The sequence below is a fragment of the Rhinolophus sinicus genome, chromosome 10 (genome assembly GCF_057876585.1).
Source record: "Rhinolophus sinicus isolate RSI-liver-muscle chromosome 10, RSI-T2T, whole genome shotgun sequence".
NCBI classification, from domain to species: Eukaryota; Metazoa; Chordata; class Mammalia; order Chiroptera; family Rhinolophidae; genus Rhinolophus; species Rhinolophus sinicus.
In genome coordinates, this window is record NC_142510.1 from 3,845,399 (window position 1) to 3,866,016 (window position 20,618).

Genomic DNA, 20,618 nt, shown 5'->3' on the forward strand with positions numbered 1-20,618 from the left:
AATGACATAAACCCTTCGTGCAGGCAGGAATGAATGCGAAGTAACATTTGTAAGTTAGAGTTGAAATTGTTTAGAGAGTAGAGGTGCAAGGGAGCTTCCTCCTTTGGGCAGCAGTGGATTCAGACCATCTAGAATCTACGGCTACTGGGGTTCTCCAAAGGTGTCAAGGACCTTACAGCTTTTTGATGGTTTTATTTTATATATTACCTGTTATACTTAAATCAGCATTGTTGTCCTTTTAAGTTTATTATATTGAACTATTACAATTTCTTATTCTTACAGACCATACATACTGAACATTACATAATACATAATTATTTATAGTGTGTTTTATCTGATCACTTGTACTCTTTTCTGTGAATCATTTAATGTAGCTTGAGATGGAATTTGAAGCCTGAATTTTAGTATTTCTTGGTCTTTACTTCACTGCTTGTAAGTAATTGAGTCTATAAAACAAAGTCCAGTCTCTATAACAAAGGTACTTTTGGGCACTGCAGGCTGGAGAGAATAGAGAATATTAAAAGTAATAAAATTGCAACCTTTTATGTAGTTTAACTAGAAATGTAAAAAATCATTTGAGACATTCTTTTGTAAGATGTGTCATTCTTGTCATGTTTGAAAGCTGACGCTTTTTGTGTGTTGTGTTTTGTTTGCATTAAAATAAATGCAGCAGCAAATTGCTTCAGGAGTTGAGGCAGGAGGGAGCTTGCTGTCTTGGCCTTCTCTGTGCTTCTCTGAGCTACGAGGCTGAGAAGATCTTCAAATGGATTTTTAGCAAATTTAGCTCATCTGCAAAAGATGAAGTTAAACTACTCTACTTATGTGCCACCTACAAAGCACTAGAGACTGTGGGAGAAAAGAAAGCCTTTTCATCTGTAATGCAGGTAAGAATTGGGGGCATGGATGATGTTGTTGGGGAGAAAAGTGTTTTTAACACGCGTCCTTGGAAGGGAGCTTGAAGAAAGGAGACTTAGAGCAGAGGCACCGACTGATGGTGCAGAGAGTGTAAGTAAAATGCTCTTTCTGGATTTGAGTGAAGAATGCACGTCAGTGGTAGGCTTAAAATAAGTGAGGGTTTTCTCTTGCTTTTTAGAAACTTTCCTTTGAACTTGCTCAGTATTAGAAACGCTTGCAGATTTGAAACAGGAACTCCATGAGGAGAGCCCGATAGGAGGGGACTTCACATTTTTTGAGGGAAACAAAAACATCACAGCTCATTCTAGACCTTTTTAGGTTTGATAATACGTCAGAAATTCTTTCTCAAGTGATACAAAATAATTGTGTATAAATGAATGTCAATCCTCCTTAATTCTATTCTGCCTTTTTAATAAATGCATTTTTCCTTGATTATAGAAGTTATGAAAAAAATTTGGAAAAGATTTCAGAAAATTATCTGTAACTAAACAGCGTAACACCAAATTGGGCTTATCCTGCATTCTGTTTTTATATTATGAACATTTCCCCAAATGTTTATTTAAAAATTTTTCATATCCTAGTGAATAATCAGGGCATGATACCATGAGACCTGACTATCCTGTTTTTTAGTAGTATTTTACTCAGTGATTTTAGCATCCATTCATTTATTTTCTGTGTCTGTGTAGGTTATAACATCGACTGTTGTAAAATAGTAGTTTTCTAATTCTAGCATTTCGTCTATATTGGTAACATATTTTTGTAAAGGAAAGATTTCCTTTTTGGAAAAAGTGGTTATTAACAGCTACAAAATAGTCTATCAGTGGTTTGCCATATATTTATTTAAAAAATATATCTAATAGTGGTTATGTGAGAGTGCATGTCATTCGTGAGTTGGGGCCATTCTAACTTAAAGCAAGTACTAATATTTTAAAGCATAAACTACAACATTTGTTCTATGTTTTGAATTGGAAAGTAATGTGGTATTTTACAGAAATGTTCCTAAGCTTATCTTAGTTTTTGTACTTGAAATTTAATCATCCATGGTATTAAAGAGAACACTTAGGAATCATGTAAACAGGTATTACTTAGAAATAATGTTAACAGACATTAAACAAGGAAAAACGTTACTTGTTTTCAGCCTAACGTCTTAGTGGAATGAAATGTTTTCAACCTTTTTTGAACTAAAACTATAGAATTTATTTTCTTGGATATCATAATCAGGTATAGATATCGTCGCTGTTAAATAGTGAACCTAATTTGTTTGTTTTCCTCCTGTTTTGTTGAATGTTTATAGTTTGTAACTTTTATTTTTTAGCTTGTAATGACCAGCCTGCAGTCTATTCTTGAAAATGTGGATACACCAGAATTACTTTGCAAATGTGTTAAGTGCATTCTTTTGGTTGCTCGATGTTACCCGCATATTTTCAGCACCAATTTTAGGGTGAGTTTCCTGACCCCTCCCCTTTTCAGATGATGGGGTGAGGGGTTGGTTGTATATAGGAGGACTGGGGGACTTAGAAAACAAAGTTATACTCCTTTGAGTATAACCAGTGATGTTTGAGGGCCCAGGATTGAATGGTGCAACAATATTGTTTTTTAAAAAATACTATCTGTATTTTCTGGTACTAATGCCGTAAGATAGTTAAAGAAAAAGACATCATTTCATCAGTGTCATAAACGAAGTTCCGTTACACTCGTGCCCTGCCCGCCCTTTTCTAAGTTAGTATAATAGCAAGTAGGTAGAACATTATGCTGTTTCTAGGTTCTCTTGCTCTCAGATGGTCCGCAGGTAGAATAGCACTGAGACCTTAAGATGCTCAGTGCGCTTCTCTTTGCCTCCGTCCAGGATACAGTCGACATCTTAGTTGGATGGCACATAGATCACACTCAGAAACCGTCGCTCACGCAGCAGGTGTCTGGTAAGTTGGCGGGCATGTAGCAGTCATGTAGATAATTGGGGGAAGGAGCCCTGGTCCCTCAAAGACCAGCTGTCCGTAATGAAATCCAGTGCATTTCCTTGATAATGCAGGAAAAATAACTTTCCCACAAATATTTTTGTTAGTATAAATGAACATTACTTATTAGCTAAATTTATCTTTTCAAAAGAAAACTATACTTTGTAGTAGATAGGAACAGTCCAAGTACAGATTGTGCCGTCCCAGTGAGAAATTGGAAGGCTTAGCTGAGTCATTTGTGGCATGTGCTGCTAGGAGGTCTTGGCGTGACCGTCGTGCCTGGAATTGTAGACTGGAAGAGCTCTTCCTAGATACTTGTGACTTGTGATCATTATTATTAAAAAAACGAACAAATGGATTAATTTGGAGAATTGTCATAAATGATAAAGAAAAAAGATTTTTTTTAATTAACTGAATGATTAGCTCGACTCATTTGGACATTTTAGCTTGTTCCAGATTCTGTAGCTTCGCTTAGTAGCTTATTTTGTGTACTATACTTCGGAAAATGAGGTATACCGGTGACAGTCGTTCTGTGTCATTTCCACTGGTGAGACGAGTACATCCCTATGGTGGCTGGGTGTGACCCTGGAGTAGATGACCAGGCTGGTGGTTGGTAGATTGTGACATTTTAGTCTGAGCGATGTGTATAGTGACAATGTGGATATTAAGCTTGCTAAAAAATAAGGACATGAGATACATATTTTAATTTCTGAAAACCTCCATTTTGGCAGCATTAAAAGAGTTGCCGGGGAGTGGCTGGTTAGCCCAGTTGGTTAGAGCGTGGTGCTCGTGGCACCAAGGTTGCCGGTTCAATCCCCACATGGGCAACTGTGAGCTATGCCCTCCTAAAAAAATAATAATAAATAAAAGAGCTGTCGGTTAACCATGGTCGGCATGTTTAACGGTTAGTCTTAGTTTGATGGTACAGGCATATTGTAAGAATCGGCAGCTTGAAAACCAGATGCCTTTTAAATCTAGGCTCTTAACTATATTTTTAATTTGGATTTTTTCTTTTTTCTACTTGTTCAAAATTTCTTCTCTGATTCATAGGGTGGTTGCAGAGTCTGGAGCCATTTTGGGTAGCTGATCTTGCATTTTCTACCACTCTTCTTGGTCAGTTTCTAGAGGATATGGAGGCATATGCTGAGGTGAGTATATAGAAAGCTAAGTTATTCCCTAAAATTTCAGTTCAAGACAAAACAAAACAAAAATCTTACATAGTGCTAGATTTATTTTAAAATAGACCACCTGGCACTGAAGCAGAAATTACAAGAGCATTGCAGTATTTTAATTTTTTGTAGGTGTTTTTAAGTTGCCAGTAGAATTACCAAGAAAGAGCGAAAGAAACATTGAGTACATCTTATTTCTGCAACTAATTTTGTAAAGCTTGAAATAATCTTGGTAGCTGGTAGTTCGAAGACATTTTCTGTAGTTCACTCTTATTTTTTGTTACCAAAGGTGTTTTAAAAAGCAAGGTGAATTGTTATTGCATAAAAGCCCATACAGACTTTCCTCCTACATGTATTGGGGACCTTGGGTCATGCTTTGGAAGACAGGACTGGGTTTCTGCCAACTGTTAACAGCTGTACAGTTCATGGGGCAGCTTTTAGGGTGCTGCTGAAGCCTCTATTACTGGTTTTTGGCCCCGTGGTCATGGCTGAAACGTGCCATCTCCTGTCTAAAAGCCTTTTGTGTTTCTCTCCTGCCGTGATTCTTATTAGGTGTTCAAGGCTTCCATAAAGATTCAGCTTCATTCCTTCTTTATACCTTGGCTACCTCTAGCCCACAGGAACTCACTGCTTTTAGCAGCCTGTTGGCGCCCTTTCGGAGGAGAGCCAGGGATATTCTGCTTCCACCACGTTTCTTTGCCCTCACACTTGGAAGGTCTTTGTTTCTAGCCCACCTTTAAAGCTGACCTGCCTCTCTGAAGCCATCTGTTCTAGTTTGTAGGGACTCTTCCCCTTGGTATCCATAGATCTAATTCTCTCCCGTTATTTTGGCATTTACTTATATGTAGGTATCTATTGTTTCTAGTATCTCGATTTTTGCTTGTCTTTCCCTTTTTGAGTATGTCTTATTTCTGCAACTAGATTATAAATCTGTAAACCACATCTTACAATTTTTAACCCCCCCCCCCCCAGCCCTTTATGTGCCTGATGTTTGTGTGGAGTATTTATTGTTATGTTGAGTGGCTCCAAGATTACCTGGAATGAGATTTTAGCAAAAACCAATTCAGGCCTTGCAGGGTTTCTAGCTCCATTTATAAGTACATGTAACTATAGTATACGTACTAGAATTGTTTCCCAGTACCTATCTGAGTTGGTACAAGGGGACATTTCCTTAAACTACTGAGGTTAATATCGGGTTCATTAGAGAAGTAAAACCCACTTTTACATTTAGATTCATTTCCTTTTCTCATAGGCCCAAATTCCTCACTACAAATAGTAAAGTCTATTATAAAGTTAAACTGAACAGTATCCGACTTACGTAAGAATGCTGTGAATTCCCATTTAGGACCTCAGCCACGTGGCCTCTGGGGAGTCGGTGGACGAAGACGTGCCTCCTCCGTCAGTGTCGTTACCGAAGCTGGCGGCCCTTCTCCGGGTGTTCAGCACCGTGGTGAGGAGCATCGGGGAGCGCTTCAGCCCCATCCGGGGGCCTCCAATTACCGAGGCATATGTCACAGACGTAAGTGTCTTCAGGAGTTTAAGTATCATTCCAAAATAAATTGTTTTGGTTTGTAAGAGCTTCTCTTTACATGATACACTGTTAGTAACCCTTCATTTGTTTAGCATGAATGGAGCTGGACTACTTTCTTAAAAGTTGAGAATCCTACTATATTCCATCTTATTTCTCCCTTTTCCCCCATGAAAAAAAGTCCAGTCTGAATTTTAAAGTATCTATGAACTTTTCTCTTGGGAGATCCTTCACGGATCAGTTTATTCTTGTTTTCAAACACATTAAACATCTTATCCTTTTGTTTTTTAATAATTATTATTTTGCTATTAAATTATTGAGTCTCCTTTTAGTTTTTTAACCTATTAAGAATAACACACTGTAGAGAAAGCCTCAAAAAGTAGTTTTCTGTGAGCATGACAGAATGAACCAACTGGATAGCCTGACATTAAGGAACATAAAGATATAAGGACTTAAAGTGTGTAGTAATCGGAGACCAATTATAAGAGGTAGCTTGATTGCTGCACTTTGCAGCCTCCGACATCAGCCGCACTGTGTTACAGTCTGGGGAGTGGTTCAGTGTAACACACACGAGAGATGAACGCTCATCATTAGACTGCCTGAATGAGAGGAGAAACGTGTGTGATGCAGTCATAAAAGATTTCATCTAAATGATTACAGTTTTGCTGTCAGGACAAAACTGGAGCTTTCATGAGCATTTACTTTTGTTGAACACATTAGTAGATAAAGTAGGGCATTAATTACATATGTAATTCTTGGTAAGTAAATTGTATATTTGAGCAGAAATGGCACATCTTGATGATAATTAAGAACAGCAGGTTGATGTTTTAAACCTGATCAAAATGGTTGAGTATCTTTATTTCATTTTTATTATCTCAGAGGTGGTGGTTTGATAACTGTGCCAGGGTTGGAATAAAGGCAGTTAACTCAAATGTGAAATGAAAGGAATGTAATCATTTTCCAGGAAAGTTATATATTAAATGTATTTTTATGAGGTCTTTTAGACTTTTGCCAGAGAGGTCTTTTAGGCCTTTATACATACATACATATATATATGTGTGTGTGTGTGTGTGTGTATATATATACATATACATACTTATATTTATATTAAAAAGAACTATGTGGTGATTGTTCAATATTACACAAATATTTTACAAATATCTTTGTGTCCGTTCTCTTTTATTTCCCAAGTTATTTTTATTAGAAATTTAGAATGTTAATATTGACTATTTATTATAGTTTAGTGAGGTTTTTGGTTGGAAATTATATGATTTCCATAATCCTCATATAGGTATTATATGCCGTGAATGAGAGAATTCTTTTAAAAGAGACCATTCATGTCTGAACTTTCATAAGCGAAAGGTGACTTGAATATTTAGTTTTAAATACTGGTTGCTAAAAGCCCAAGTGCTAGACTGCAGAAAGTGATTGTCCTGGCAGGTCATCCCCTTGCTGGGTAATACTGTTACTGTCCTAAGTTCTGGTGTGTTTCGTGATTATAAAGACTGAGCTTTAGTCATTTAATGACGTTGGGGGCACAGGAGGCGGGCACAGCGGAAATAGGTGGCAGGTTCCCGTTCACAGTAGTACTTTAGAATTGTTTAGGCAAGATCATTTCTGTGTATTGTGCTAAACATGCCCCTGTTATTACTCACTCTCTGAGAACTGGAATATTAAGAGACTACTGACATGGTAGGCTGTTAATTTTCACTCGAAACTACATTAAGTAGAAAGTATTGTTTGGCTCTGTGGAAGCATGTGAATTTTTTTAAAAAGCTGCTTGTTTTCCCCATTTGCAGGTTCTGTACAGAGTAATGAGATGCGTGACGGCTGCAAACCAAGTGTTTTTTTCTGAGGCTGTGTTGACAGCTGCTAATGAGTGTGTTGGTGTTTTGCTCGGCAGCTTGGATCCTAGCATGACTATACACTGTGACATGGTCATTACGTACGGATTAGATCAGCTGGAGAATTGCCAGGCTTGTGGCACAGACTATGTCGTCTCAGTCTTGAATTTACTCACGTTGGTATGTGAATTCTTTTTTGGTGCTTTTTAGTACGTTGGTCTGTTCAGGCACTGAAATTTAAATGGGTATGGAAGAAATGAAGGCCTTGGTTGATTCGGGTTTTTATTGAGCACATTAGTCTTATTTATATAATCTAGACGATCTAGTTTGCTTTTGCTCTAGGATCTACTTTTCAGTGTTTGATAGCTCATTAATTGTAGATGTACTTGCTTTTTTTGTTATTTGGATGACACATCATCCTTTACATGAGACTAATACTCTTGATAAATACGATATAAGAGAAAGTCCTTGATAGCTATTTTGAAAGACCCTGTTATATTTTGTTTCCCATATGAAATTTCTTGTATAGTTTTTATCCTTAGCCATAAATATCCCCTCTCCCCTCCACCTTTTATTATGGACATTTTTAAGCATGTTTGAAAAATAGCAGAGTACAATGAATCTCTCCATACTTAATACTCAGTTTCTATAATTAGAAACATGTGGCCCATGTGATTGCATCCAGGCCTCTGACTCTCTGCCTCCTCCTTGCTGTCCCTCCATCCCGAACTGCGTCATTTTAAAGCATATTCTAGATGCCTGTCCACTGAACATTTCTGCCAAAGTTATACCACCCTATGCCAATGTAAAAAATTGCCCATGTTTAAGTTTAAGTACATGTATCCTATTTCGGTAGCTAACCATTTTTTCATGTCACAGTGTTAAGGCCCTAAAATATAGCTTAGCTATATATATGTATATATTTTTTAAATTAATGGACTGTTTTTCAGAGCAGTTTTTTGGTTTACAGAAAAACTGAATAGAAAGTAAGTGGAGTTCTCATATACCCTTTTCCCCCCAGTAGTTTTCCTTATGATTATCTTGCTGTAGTGTGGGGCATTTATTGTAATTGATGAGCCAAATTGACACATTATTAACTAAAGTCCATAGTTTACTTTCCAGTTCACTTTCTGTGTTGTACGTTCTGTGAGTTTTGACAAATGCGTAGTGCCACATATTTACCTAGCATGTCATACAGAATCGTTTCAGTGCCCTGAAAATCCCATGCGTTCCACTTACTCCTTTCTCCCTCCATCCCCTCAAATCCCTGGCAACTACTGATCTTTTTACTGTCTCCATAGTTGTGTCTTTTCTGGAATGTCATAGTCGGAATCATACAATATACATATTTTCAGATTGAGTCACTTAGCAATATGCATTTAGGGTTGTTCCATGTCTTCTCGTGGCTTGATAGCTTTTTTTTTTTTTTTTTACTTTATTCTTTTAGATTGTTGAACAGATAAATACAAAACTGCCATCATCATTTGTAGAAAAACTGTTTATACCATCATCTAAACTACTGTTTTTGCGTTATCATAAAGAAAAAGAGGTAAGTGATACATTGGCGACTTTTGATAATTTAGGTCATTGAAGTGTTTGACTTACGTTACTTAAGTAGACTACATAAATGAAATTGAGTGAAATGATAAATGTTTGATTTAGACTATAGTGATTATTAATACTGTTAACTTGATATTTGTTGATTATCATACTGTATACCTTGATGAATGATGTGCCAGATATTCTTTTCAGATTTTCATTATTTGTTTTTATTAAATTTGTTCAGAAGTACTGTGTATGTTGTAAATAAAACTTTGTTGTTAGTTTCTCAGACGACTCTGTCTAACTATTATAGACTTTCCAAGTAGATGTAGGAAAACCAATCTTAATAAACTGTTTGTGCATGTGTTTTGACACTGGCTGTTTTTTAAAAATGGCCTTTTAAGAAATTTCATATTGCCAGTTTAAATATAGAGTTGCCCTACTTTGTAATAAAGCTTTATAGATTTAAACAAGTTTACGATATTGTGTAGATTTCTTAGAACTTGAGATCTTTAGTGTTCTTTACAGTGAATTTATCAATCTTAAATTGATTTGTATCATCACCATTATGTAGATAGTAATTTTTTTCCATATAATTGTAGAAGATTTACTTTCCATTTAATTATCACTTTCCTGAATTCTCTTTTTAAGGTTGTTGCTGTAGCCCATGCTGTGTATCAAGCAGTGCTCAGCCTGAAGAATATTCCCGTTTTGGAGACTGCCTATAAATTAATTTTGGGAGAAATGACTTGTGCCCTAAACAACCTGCTACATAGCCTGCAACTTCCTGATGCCTGTTCTGAGCTAAAACATGAGGCATTTAAGAATCACGTATTCAATGTAGACAATGCAAAATTTGTAGTTATATTTGACCTCAGTGCCCTGACTACAATTGGAAATGCCAAAAACTCACTAATTGGGGTGAGTCTTCACTTGTAATTGCTTTGTTTTATCCACATTGAAGCCCCTTCTTGTTGCATATTTAAGTATTTCATTTAGTGTCACGGCAGAGCATCTGCAGAATCCCTGTGGGACACATGGCCGTATTTAGGACATGCCTGGATAATGAAAACTGACAGGAATACCTTCTTGCCTGTTTCACTCTCTCCTTTCCTTGACAGCTCTTGATAAGATTTTTTAATATTTGTTTTATTTTTTTAGAAAATGTCTTTTATGAATTTCTCCTATTTACTTTAGCGTGCTTATAGAAAATTTGTCAACATTTTCCACAGCTCAGATTTGTATAGTTCTTTTAATATGCAGTCCCTTCTTTCCCTGGTACTTTTCTCCTCTTCACTCAAGTTAGTGCTTACGTACGGTCTTACTTTTTGACTGCCTGCTTTTCTCTAGGAATTTTCATATATTCTTTCTTTAGAAAAAGAATAAAGATTTACTTCCTGTAAGAAATTTGAAGTGACCCTGTTTTTGATTTATAATTATTGCTGTGGTTTGTATATTTCTCCCTCCTATTGACTTTGCAGAATTGAAAAACATTATTTCTAATAAAAACTAATGACATCTAACTATGGAATAATGTTCTCTAAGAGAGAAGGGAGGGAAAAGTCAGGAGTTGGTGTTTGTACTTGCCTGCTGCCCGTGTTGTTAGGTTAGATTGCCCTGTTCCTTCACTCACTACCAGTTCTGGCTAACGTTGGAAGGATGCAGTGGATTCCTTTTCTTTACACTCTAAGGTTTGATTGTTGAGTTCAGATTGTGTACAGATTTGAGGAGGTTTATGTCTTGCACTCTGGAAACAAGGAGAGAGGGTGGAATGAAGTATCTTAGCATTCGAAAGGAAAAGGGAAGGGTGGAAAATGCTTAGAGTGGCAGGATGTGCTTTTTTTCTCTTGTTGGACATGGCACTTTGCCATTTGCTGTATAGGGAACATTAAGGAAATGCAGTCTACTGAAGGGTGCAGAGGGTTGTTTAGGCCAAAGATTAGCAAACTGCAGCCCATGGGCCAAATCCAGCCCAGTGCCCACATTTTCTTTCTTTTTATTTTAGGAAAACAACTTTGCTGAGATGTAATTTACATACCAAAAATTTTCCATTTAAAATGTACAATTTCACGATTTATAGTATATTCACAGTATACAATCATCCCCTCGCATCCCCTGTTTTTATAAGGAAAATTCTACTGGGACATAGCCATTCTCATCCATGTTTGTCTGTGGCTGTTTTCACTGCAGTGGGAGAGTTGAGGGGTCGGGCATTGAACAGATGTGTCATATGGGCTGCAGATCTCAGAAATTTACTCCCTTGTCTTCACAAAGAGGGTTTGCGAAACCCCTTATTTAATGCACTAGATCGTTTCCAAATTTACATGTCATTTTAATTTTATAAAATGTATAGACATACTTACTTTGAAGGATAAGCTCTGTACACTCACGTTTGTCTTGGAGGAGCCAAACATGTGCTTTCTTTTGTACGTCATCAGATGTGGGCGCTGTCTCCAACTGTCTTTGCACTCCTGAGTAGGAATCTGATGACCGTGCACGGCGACCTGGCTGTTCACTTTCCTGCCATTCAGTATGCAGTGCTTTACACTCTGTATTCTCATTGTACCAGGTACTGCGTTTACCAGTATTTCCTCAGGAAAACAAATGTTGTTCTGTTAACGGGGAAGATGGGCCCTTTAAAGTACAGATTGAAAAGAATATTTAACTTTGGAATTGCTCTTTAAGAAAACAATGAGAGATGAAAATATGATCCGAACTTTGTCTTCCAGGCACGATCACTTTATATCTAGTAGTCTTAGCTCTTCGTCCCCGTCTTTGTTTGATGGAGCGGTGATTAGTACTGTAACTACAGCTACAAAAAAACACTTCTCAATTATATTAAATCTCCTGGGAATACTGCTTAAGAAAGATAATCTTAACCAGGACACAAGGTAACAGTAGCAGTTTCTATTCACACTTCCTAACTTTTATTAATTTGGCTTTATAATCTGATGATAAGAAATGAAAATGATTGAGGTGAGATAGAGCAACTTTTTCATTATGAAACATTTTAAAATTTGCTTCTATTGTTTAGGATTTCTTGTTCTTTCTCAAAAGAATTACTACCCTCCCTCCCAATGTTTTATGAAAGAATGTAGCTACAGAGATTTTTTTGTTTTGTTTTCTGTTACGATGTATTTTAGTTTGGGGAGAGACATATAACTTCTGACAAAGGGATTTCTGTAGTTTCAATTTTTCTTTTTTACTGCTTGAGATATTTAAAATCCAAAAGAAAACTAATTTAAGAACAGATTTTTAAAGTTGATTGTCTTTTTTTTAATGTAAAATCAACTGTATATTTTTTGTTTCAGGAAACTGTTAATGACTTGGGCTTTGGAAGTGGCTGTTTTAATGAAGAAGTCGGAAACATACGCACCTTTATTCTCTCTTCCATCTTTCCATAAATTTTGCAAAGGCCTTCTAGCAAACAGTAAGACTGTGATTCTTGAATTTTGTTAACCCTTAAAAAGGTGTCATTGGTAATGGCAGAAAGGTAGTCACTGGCATACTTTTCATGACCTCAAATGTATAATCCCCATCCTGATGACAGGTACATAATCTTAGATGTGTTTCATTCTTAGTATGTGAAAAATAAGTAGTTTTAAGTGATTGTCACATTTTAAAGCTTATGTGAATTTTGCTCTTAAAATTTCCCTCAGAAAACGGTTTGAGTGAAGACGAGTCACTTTAAGTGGACTTTATTAAATGTATCATTTTCCCAAATCTTACTGCCAGTGAGAATTCCAGGCAGGGGCAGCATCTGGTCAGATGTAGACGCTCACTGTTTGTTGAATGAATGAATGAATGAATGAATGAATGAATGAATGAAGAAAGTTACAACATACAGGCACATGAATTGTTTTGGCAAGCTGAAAGTGAGTATCTTTCAACTTTTCATAGCTCTTGTGGAGGACGCGAATATCTGTCTGCAGGCATGCAGTAGTCTACACGCTTTGTCCTCCTCCTTGCCTGATGATTTTCTACAGAGGTATGGACTAAATAAAGATCCTGTCTTTTGACCAGGCCCTAATAACTTGGGAATACTATCACACCTGCATTATCTGTCATTTCTTCCTAGGTGTGTTGATGTTTGCCGTGTTCAGCTTGTCCATAGCGGGATTCGTATTCGACAAGCATTTGGAAAGCTGCTGAAGTCAATTCCTTTAGATGTTGTCCTGAGGTACGGCACCTGTATTGGGGCAATGACATTCCCCTGTGTTTTTACTGCCTCGTCTAGTTTAGGAAAAGACAGATCGCCTGTTACTAGCAGATTAATGTCACATCTTGTATGGCGCTTCTCAGTGATTGAAGAGAGAGAGAGAGAAGCTCACGATCGTTAGTACAGAATAATGCATCTATTGCCAAAGTGTATTTTTTAGTCGTGCAGTTGTTTGAAAAACCAAACTAATCTTTTACTGGTTTTGATTAATTTGGGAGCTTTAAGAACTTGAAATTTCAGAGTTGTAATAACATATCTGTGTCTGTTTTAAAACATCAATTTTTTTCCCTCTAAATTTACTTAGCAAGGAAATGACCTAGTTATAATATGTACTAACCTTTTAACTAAAACATTTTACATGACAGTGACTTTATTTTCTGTCTACAGCAATAATAATCACACAGAAATTCAAGAAATTTCTTTAGCATTGCGAAGTCACATGAGTAAAGCACCAAGTAACACATTCCACCCACAAGATTTCTCTGATGTTATTAGTTTTATTTTATATGGGAACTCTCATAGAACAGGGTAAGACATTTCTTTGACTCTTTCATTGGAAAAAGTAACTTAAATATATATACATACTTGAATATCTTGACCCTGCGCCTACTTTTGAGGAGTAGCAGAGTATAAAGTAATATTCTTCTCAAATGAATTCTTTTAGTTTTCAGTAGGAAGCATTGCTTTGAAGATAGCATCTGAAGGAAAAAAATGGCCTTTGAAATTGAGTGATGAAGTGCTTGACAGTTAACAGACCTGGCCTGGTCATCAGTGCTTTGGGGAGGGGCCTGGGGCATAGACAGGCTGGAGATGCTGAGTTGCAGTGAGTGCTTGATGCTCGTAGCCTGATTGTCCTGAGCCACTTACCTCAGGATCCCTCTGCACCGCACCCTGTCCTGTTGTAACTGTAGAAGAGCGCCTCGAAATGGGAGGTGGGGGTATAAAGCTTCCCAGTTTTATAGGGTTTGCATTTTTGGAGTAGGGAAAATTGTCCCCTACTCCCATTCCCCTTTGCAATTTATTATTGTTGTTATTATTAAAATAAAGTTGTCATTGTCTGTTAAATATGAAACTACTTTTCCCAGGAAGGACAATTGGTTAGAAAGATTGTTCTATAGCTGCCAGAGACTGGATAAGCGTGACCAAACAACAATCCCCCGCAATCTCCTAAAGACAGATGCCGTCCTTTGGCAGTGGGCTATTTGGGAAGCGGCTCAGTTCACTGTCCTTTCTAAGTTGAGAACCCCACTGGGCAGAGCTCAAGACACCTTCCAGACCATTGAAGGTAATCGACTCTGTGCTTTTTAAAACATGGTGATGTAAATGCTTTCAGGCCTTACATTAAGAAATTTCTCTTTGGTGAAACAAAAGTTTGAGATTGTCTGATTTTTTTTTCTTTACTACTTTATCAGTCAGTCCTTTAAATATGTTTGTTAGAATTAAGCTTTCATTGAATAATTGCATTGACAACAACGCAGTTGTCTGTTTTTGTTCAAAAACTTAGGTGATTTGTGTGGAGAAAACATTTTTTCCCCTGAAACGAAAGATCTTTCATGTTGGGAGTTTTGTTTTTAAATGATGGATATCTAGAGAATACTTGACAAATGTGACTTTGTGAAATTATCTCCAAGAACTAGAACTTTGTAAGATTTCTTTTAAATTTGGGGGTGTTGTCTGTGCTGCCAGGTATCATTAGAAGTCTCGCAGCTCACACTTTAAACCCCGATCAAGACGTCAGTCAGTGGACGACTGCAGACAACGATGAAGGCCACAGCAGCAACCAGCTGAGACTCGTTCTTCTTCTGCAGTACCTGGAAAATCTGGAGAAGTTGATGTACAACGCGTACGAGGGATGCGCGAACGCACTGACGTCGCCGCCCAAGGTTGGTTTCCCGGGGCTCAGTGTTGCTGGTAGCAGTTTCCCGCTCAAACCCGGCTGTGTGTGCAGAGCCGAAATCACAGTGGACTTGTATATTTGGTGTCTCTGTATTTGAGACATCTGTGCCCATAATTAGAACCTACTTTCTCTTTGTTTTCAAGGTCATCAGGACTTTTTTCTATACCAATCGCCAAACTTGTCAAGACTGGCTGACTCGGATACGACTCTCCATCATGCGGGTTGGGTTGTTGGCAGGCCAGCCTGCTGTGACAGTGAGGCACGGCTTTGACTTGCTTACAGAAATGAAGACAAATCTATCTCAGGTAAAGTGGTGTGTTTGGAGTTAATTTTAAATCTGTTGATTAGCAAAACTTGGGTTTAATTCCTCTGGTATGACTTAATCTATGGGTAAAATAAATTAAAACTTCTAATTCATTTTTAAAGCTTTTGATCCAATATCTTATAACAACAATAATGTCCAAAGGCATGCATTTGTGTTTTGTACTTAGAACATGCATTACTGATGCTTAAGGGTTGGAACAGTAAAGGTAATTTTAAGAAAGTTGTCTATAGAAGAAATAATTTTTATAATAATCTATGATAGTTGTATAATGTATAGGAAAGTATATATACTAACTATAATGCATGCAGAAGTATATATAATACTAAAGTTCTAATGTGTAGGGAAAGTGCTGGCTTGTAAGTGGGCTTAATAAGTAAGTGGGATCCAAAAATAGCAAATATTTACTTATGAAGGTAATGTCAGTAGGCAATGTTCAAAGACATGAAGTTAATCACCTTTTTTTTAAAGATTTTATTGGGGAAGGGGAACAGTACTTTATTGGGGAACAGTGTGTTTTTCCCAGGACCCATCAGCTCCAAGTCAAGTTGCTGTCCTTTCACTCTTAGTTGTGGAGGGTGCAGCTCAGCTCCAAGTCCAGTTGCCCTTGTTCAATCTTAGTTTCATGGGGCACAACTTCCTTGACGGAATCGAACCAGCAACACTGTTGCCCAGAGCTCATGCTCTAACCAGCTGAGCCACCCGGCTGCCTCGAAATTAATCACCTTTTAATTCATGTTTATTAATATTTGATTTTTGCTTTGCATTTACTTTGTGTTATTCCTACAGATGCCACAGTTTAAATGTTTGGGTAACTTTTTATTAAAGACCAACACCCATGTGCTGTTAAGATTCTGTCAGTTTCCATTTGTAGCTACATTGTACATAACACATAACATTTTAAGAATTCTAAGCTAAAGGATGTAATACCATTGTTGTAAAAATAATTAAGTACATTTGACTTAGCCTTAGGTTGTGATCTGTAGTGGTAACTGTAGAAGAGATGTGAATTTTAATGGTATTGGTGTCTGGTTCCTTTCTCTGAATGTTATTTTTAGGGGAATGAGTTGGAAGTGACCGTTATGATGGTGGTAGAAGCTCTGTGTGAACTCCACTGTCCTGAAGCCATACAGGGGATTGCTGTGTGGTCATCATCCACTGTCGGAAAAAATCTTCTCTGGATCAACTCAGTGGCCCACCAGGCTGAGGGGAGGTAAGGTGGGAGAAAGCCAGTGGGTGGTAGGATTTGTTCATGTTTATGTTTCAATCCTTTGTATTACTGGCTAACATGGCATGCAATTAAATGTTCAGACAGCTTTGTTCAATTCCAGCAATTGAAGTTTGCTGTAAATCACTTTACTAGGAGGCATCTTCACTATTCTTTAATAGCAAAACTTGGGTGCCTTTCTTCTTTATGAATTAGGAAATCTTCCTTAAAACAAGATCTGCCAATTTTTTATTTTATAAGTACTTTTGAATGCGATCCTTAATTGATAACCTTTCACATCAGAGTCTGGTACAAATTACTCTTTCTGGCTGGAGTTCTTGCTCATTAGTTAGCCCTGTGCACTCACCAGTCAAACTCACTCGATTCCTGCACGTAAATGAGCATGTATGTACCAGAATGGTCTGTGCACATCGATGTAGGTTTATCAGATTTGGAAAATGTAGGAAAAAGTGAAAGAACTCATAATTCCATCTCCTCGCGGTAAGGTAACTCTTAGTATTGATGTATATGCCTTTCTAGTTGTTTTTTCTCATAGTTTTCTCCCCTCTTTTCACAGAAATAAGCACTGTTTCTGTTGGTCACATGGTTTACTTTTCCCTTGAGCAGTATTTTAAAAAATACTTTGCCATGTTAAATATCCTACAATGTGATATTTAATGACACAGTTGTATTTATTTATTTGTGCGTGCACCAGAATTTACATCCCTTATTGTTGGACAGTAAGGTTGTGTTTGATGTTTTTTCGCTAATGTTAAAATCATGATGGCACTTAGTTCTTTGCTCATGGTTGTGATTTTTTTCCTTTGAATTCATTCCTACCAGTTGATTTACTAGAAGAAAGGCTATAGACCATAAGGTTTATGATATGTACAGTTGCTAAGTTACCCTACAGACAAGATGGTACCAGTTTAAATCCCAAAAAATGGAGTAACCCCTTCCTGTCACGTTTGTGAATCCTGAGGGTCACTTAGAAACAAGAACCCTGCCACCATCATTAGTGAAAGTACTTCTTTTATTTCATAGTGCTTTATTAATGGTTACTAGCACTTTTCCCCCATATGTTATATTGACCATTTATGAAAACAAAAAATATTCATGGCCTCTTGTTTTTTCCTTTATTGATCTGTGAGATTTTAGTATACACCAAGATTGTTGACGCTATCTAATTTTTGGATTTGTAATTTGTTCAATGTTTATGAACTTTCTTTTTTTGATACCCAGAAGTTTTAAATTAGTATGCCATTAGTTAGATCTGGTACTGTATGGATTCTTTTCTTGTAGTTATTCTTCTACTTAGCCTTTGCACACATTGAGATCAGATACCTGAATGTTCTTTCTGTTAGTTATTTTATGCTTTTTTTTTTTTTTTTTTTTTTTTTTAACATTTAACAGTCTATTTTCACTTGTTATAAGGAAGAGATCTAATTTTGTGCACCCCCAACTCCATGCGAAATAATGAACTCATTGTTTAGCTCAGTTTATCGAATAGTTCATTCTTTCCAGTTTTTTTGGCAGTGAAATATGTGGGTAATTTAAAAACAAGAGTGTCACTTTGCGTTGAAGGTTTGAAAAGGCCTCTGTGGAGTACCAGGAGCACCTGTGTGCCATGACCGGCGTCGACTGCTCCATCACCGGCTTCGACAAGTCCGTTCTCACGTTGGCCAATGCCGGGCGCAACAGTGCGAGCCCCAAACATTCTCTGAACGGTGAGCATTCAGCATTTAAAGGAACAGTTGTCGTCAAGCAGTTTGTACTGATGCCTCTTACTGTACATTTTTAGATTTCTGTGCTCTGCAACATTTATAACTGCTGCGGATCGGTATCGCTCTCTTTTTTTCTCTCTCTCATAAAATATTTTCACGCAGGTGACGCCAGAAAAACTGTGCTCTCCAAACCAACTGACTCTTCCCCTGAGGTTATAAATTATTTGGGAAATAAAGCCTGCGAGTGCTACATTTCGATCGCTGATTGGGCGGCCGTGCAGGAATGGCAGAATGCTATCCACGACCTGAAAAAGAGCACCAGCAGCACTTCGCTCAACCTGAAAGCGGATTTCAACTACATAAAGTGAGGACTCTTTTTCCTTTATAAAGCATGGTACTCAAGTCCGTTACACAAATTTTCAGTGACTTGAAAGGCTTCCTCTATGGCAGAAAAATAATAAAATTGGTCATACCTACTATTGCAAGATGGTCGTAATGGTAATAATACTGCATTCTGAAAATGACTACAGTGAGAAACCAACATTAAATGTGCGGAGGGTGTTCATGGTATGGGGAAACAAAACCAGCTCGTAACTGTTGAAGCAGTCGTTCGGTAGTGATTCTCAGAGCCTGCTCCAGAATCAAAATGAATATGTACAGTCGTGCCCCTCTTATCCCCGGGGCATGTGTTCCAAGACCCTCAGTGGATGCCTGAAACTGGACAGTACCAAACCCTGTCTATACTACGTTTTCTCGTACATATATATTCTTATGATAAAGATAAATTAAGCACAGTAAGAGATTAACAAGAATAACTGATAATAAAATAGAGCAGTTATAATGATATAATAAAAGTTATGTGAATGTCGCCTGTCTCTCTCATAACCAATCTGAAAACTGCTAACTGAGATGGCTGCTAAGTGACTAAAGGGCAGAGAACGTATGCAGCGTGAGGGCACTGGACAAAGGGATGATTCTCATCCCAAGTGGGATGGGGTGAGCTTTCATCATCCTGCTCAGAACAGTACAAAAGAAAACTTAGGAATTATTTCTGGGATTTTCCATTTAACATTTTTGGGCCACTGTTTCCCATGGGTAACTGAAACTGTGGAAAGTAAAACTGCGGGTACAGGGGAACTACTGTAAAGACAAAGTTGTCACTGCTTTACAAAGGATCACATTTGATGGCTTTATTTCTAAACTAGATTTAAATACAGTAAGTCTTCACCAACATCATTGATAGGTTCCTAGAAACTGACTTTTAAGCAAAACAATATATAACGAAACCAGTTTTACCATAGGATAATTGATGTTAACAAGAGTAAGTTCCTACAGCGTGTTTCTAGTCACAAAAATATCACCAAACTTCTAAATAAAGACCCAAAGCAGTTCTCATAGTAAACATTGAAATAAATGTGAGCTACATGGGAGACAATTAAAGGCCTACTTTCCTTTTCACTCTCTACTCTGGAGCCTCTGTAAGCTGCCAAACCACAGATAAGGCTTTGGAGAAGAGTGAGTGAAAAGGAAAGAGGCCAAGGTCAGAATCCTTTCCAGCATCTGTTAAGGGATGGGAGTTGGAGCCATTGAAGAAAACACAAGGACTTTGAGGAAGGAGGTGTTGCAGCTGTAGCAGGGCCAGACAGGAGTAGTTGCCTTGTCAGGAGCTCCAGAGATTGCAAGCAAGAAGAGCTTGTTGAGAGAGGAAGACCAGCAGTCAGGTGGAGTACTGTTGAGTGGTGGAGAAATTTGAAAATGAAAAGCTCTAGTTTGGTTAATTGGGTGGTGAGTTTTTCCTGAAGTCCGGGAGAGGAAGCTGTGGCTGGAGGAGAATGTTGTGTTTTTATTTAATATTGGCGAGATTAAGTGTTCTTTTAGACCCAGAGGGAGGAGCCACTAGAAAGCAGAAGTTGAAGAAACAGGATGAAGACCATTAAATGAAGGCTTAACTGGATCGCACCTTTTCTGTGCCTCAAGAAATGCAGTTCAAGTTAGATGCAGATAGTTTTGGGAGTGGATAGTGGGTTGGGGTGAGGGTAGAGGGAATTAAAGCCTGCTTTGTCCCCCTCCCCTCCCCCACAAGTCAGTCATTAGCTGGAAGTGTGAGGGCGTTGTAGATCTTAGTGGGCGAGGAGGGCACCTGCCACGGGAGAGGCTTAGACCCTGGAGTGGCAGGAGAGGTGAGTGTGTTGGTCTCCAAACCTGGACAGTTCACCAGCGCCCAGGGATTTGGGCTGACCTGAGAAGCTAGTAGTTGCTTTGATCCAGGCTTGGGGCTCATTAAGGTGGACGCAGG

The 20,618-nt window shown here is 37.8% G+C and overlaps 1 protein-coding gene across 5 annotated transcripts in view; it reads left to right on the forward strand.

Annotated features, from left to right (window-relative positions):
• Positions 1-20,618, forward strand: part of SMG1 (SMG1 nonsense mediated mRNA decay associated PI3K related kinase) — an 86,148-nt gene that overhangs the window by 26,842 nt on the left and 38,688 nt on the right. For 3 of the 5 annotated variants that reach the window (XM_019753034.3, XM_019753032.3, XM_019753033.3), the window contains 20 exons: positions 671-884; positions 2,231-2,356; positions 2,762-2,834; positions 3,921-4,018; positions 5,385-5,558; positions 7,367-7,591; positions 8,859-8,960; positions 9,605-9,874; positions 11,392-11,522; positions 11,683-11,844; positions 12,265-12,383; positions 12,854-12,941; positions 13,032-13,133; positions 13,560-13,700; positions 14,258-14,457; positions 14,859-15,055; positions 15,213-15,374; positions 16,450-16,604; positions 18,183-18,325; positions 18,485-18,686. In XM_019753034.3, the coding sequence (XP_019608593.3) occupies positions 671-884; positions 2,231-2,356; positions 2,762-2,834; positions 3,921-4,018; positions 5,385-5,558; positions 7,367-7,591; positions 8,859-8,960; positions 9,605-9,874; positions 11,392-11,522; positions 11,683-11,844; positions 12,265-12,383; positions 12,854-12,941; positions 13,032-13,133; positions 13,560-13,700; positions 14,258-14,457; positions 14,859-15,055; positions 15,213-15,374; positions 16,450-16,604; positions 18,183-18,325; positions 18,485-18,686 (3,084 nt within the window). The remainder of the gene's footprint in view (positions 1-670; positions 885-2,230; positions 2,357-2,761; positions 2,835-3,920; positions 4,019-5,384; positions 5,559-7,366; positions 7,592-8,858; positions 8,961-9,604; positions 9,875-11,391; positions 11,523-11,682; positions 11,845-12,264; positions 12,384-12,853; positions 12,942-13,031; positions 13,134-13,559; positions 13,701-14,257; positions 14,458-14,858; positions 15,056-15,212; positions 15,375-16,449; positions 16,605-18,182; positions 18,326-18,484; positions 18,687-20,618) is intronic. The other 2 variants (XM_074322956.2, XM_074322957.2) reach the window with 1 other exon arrangement.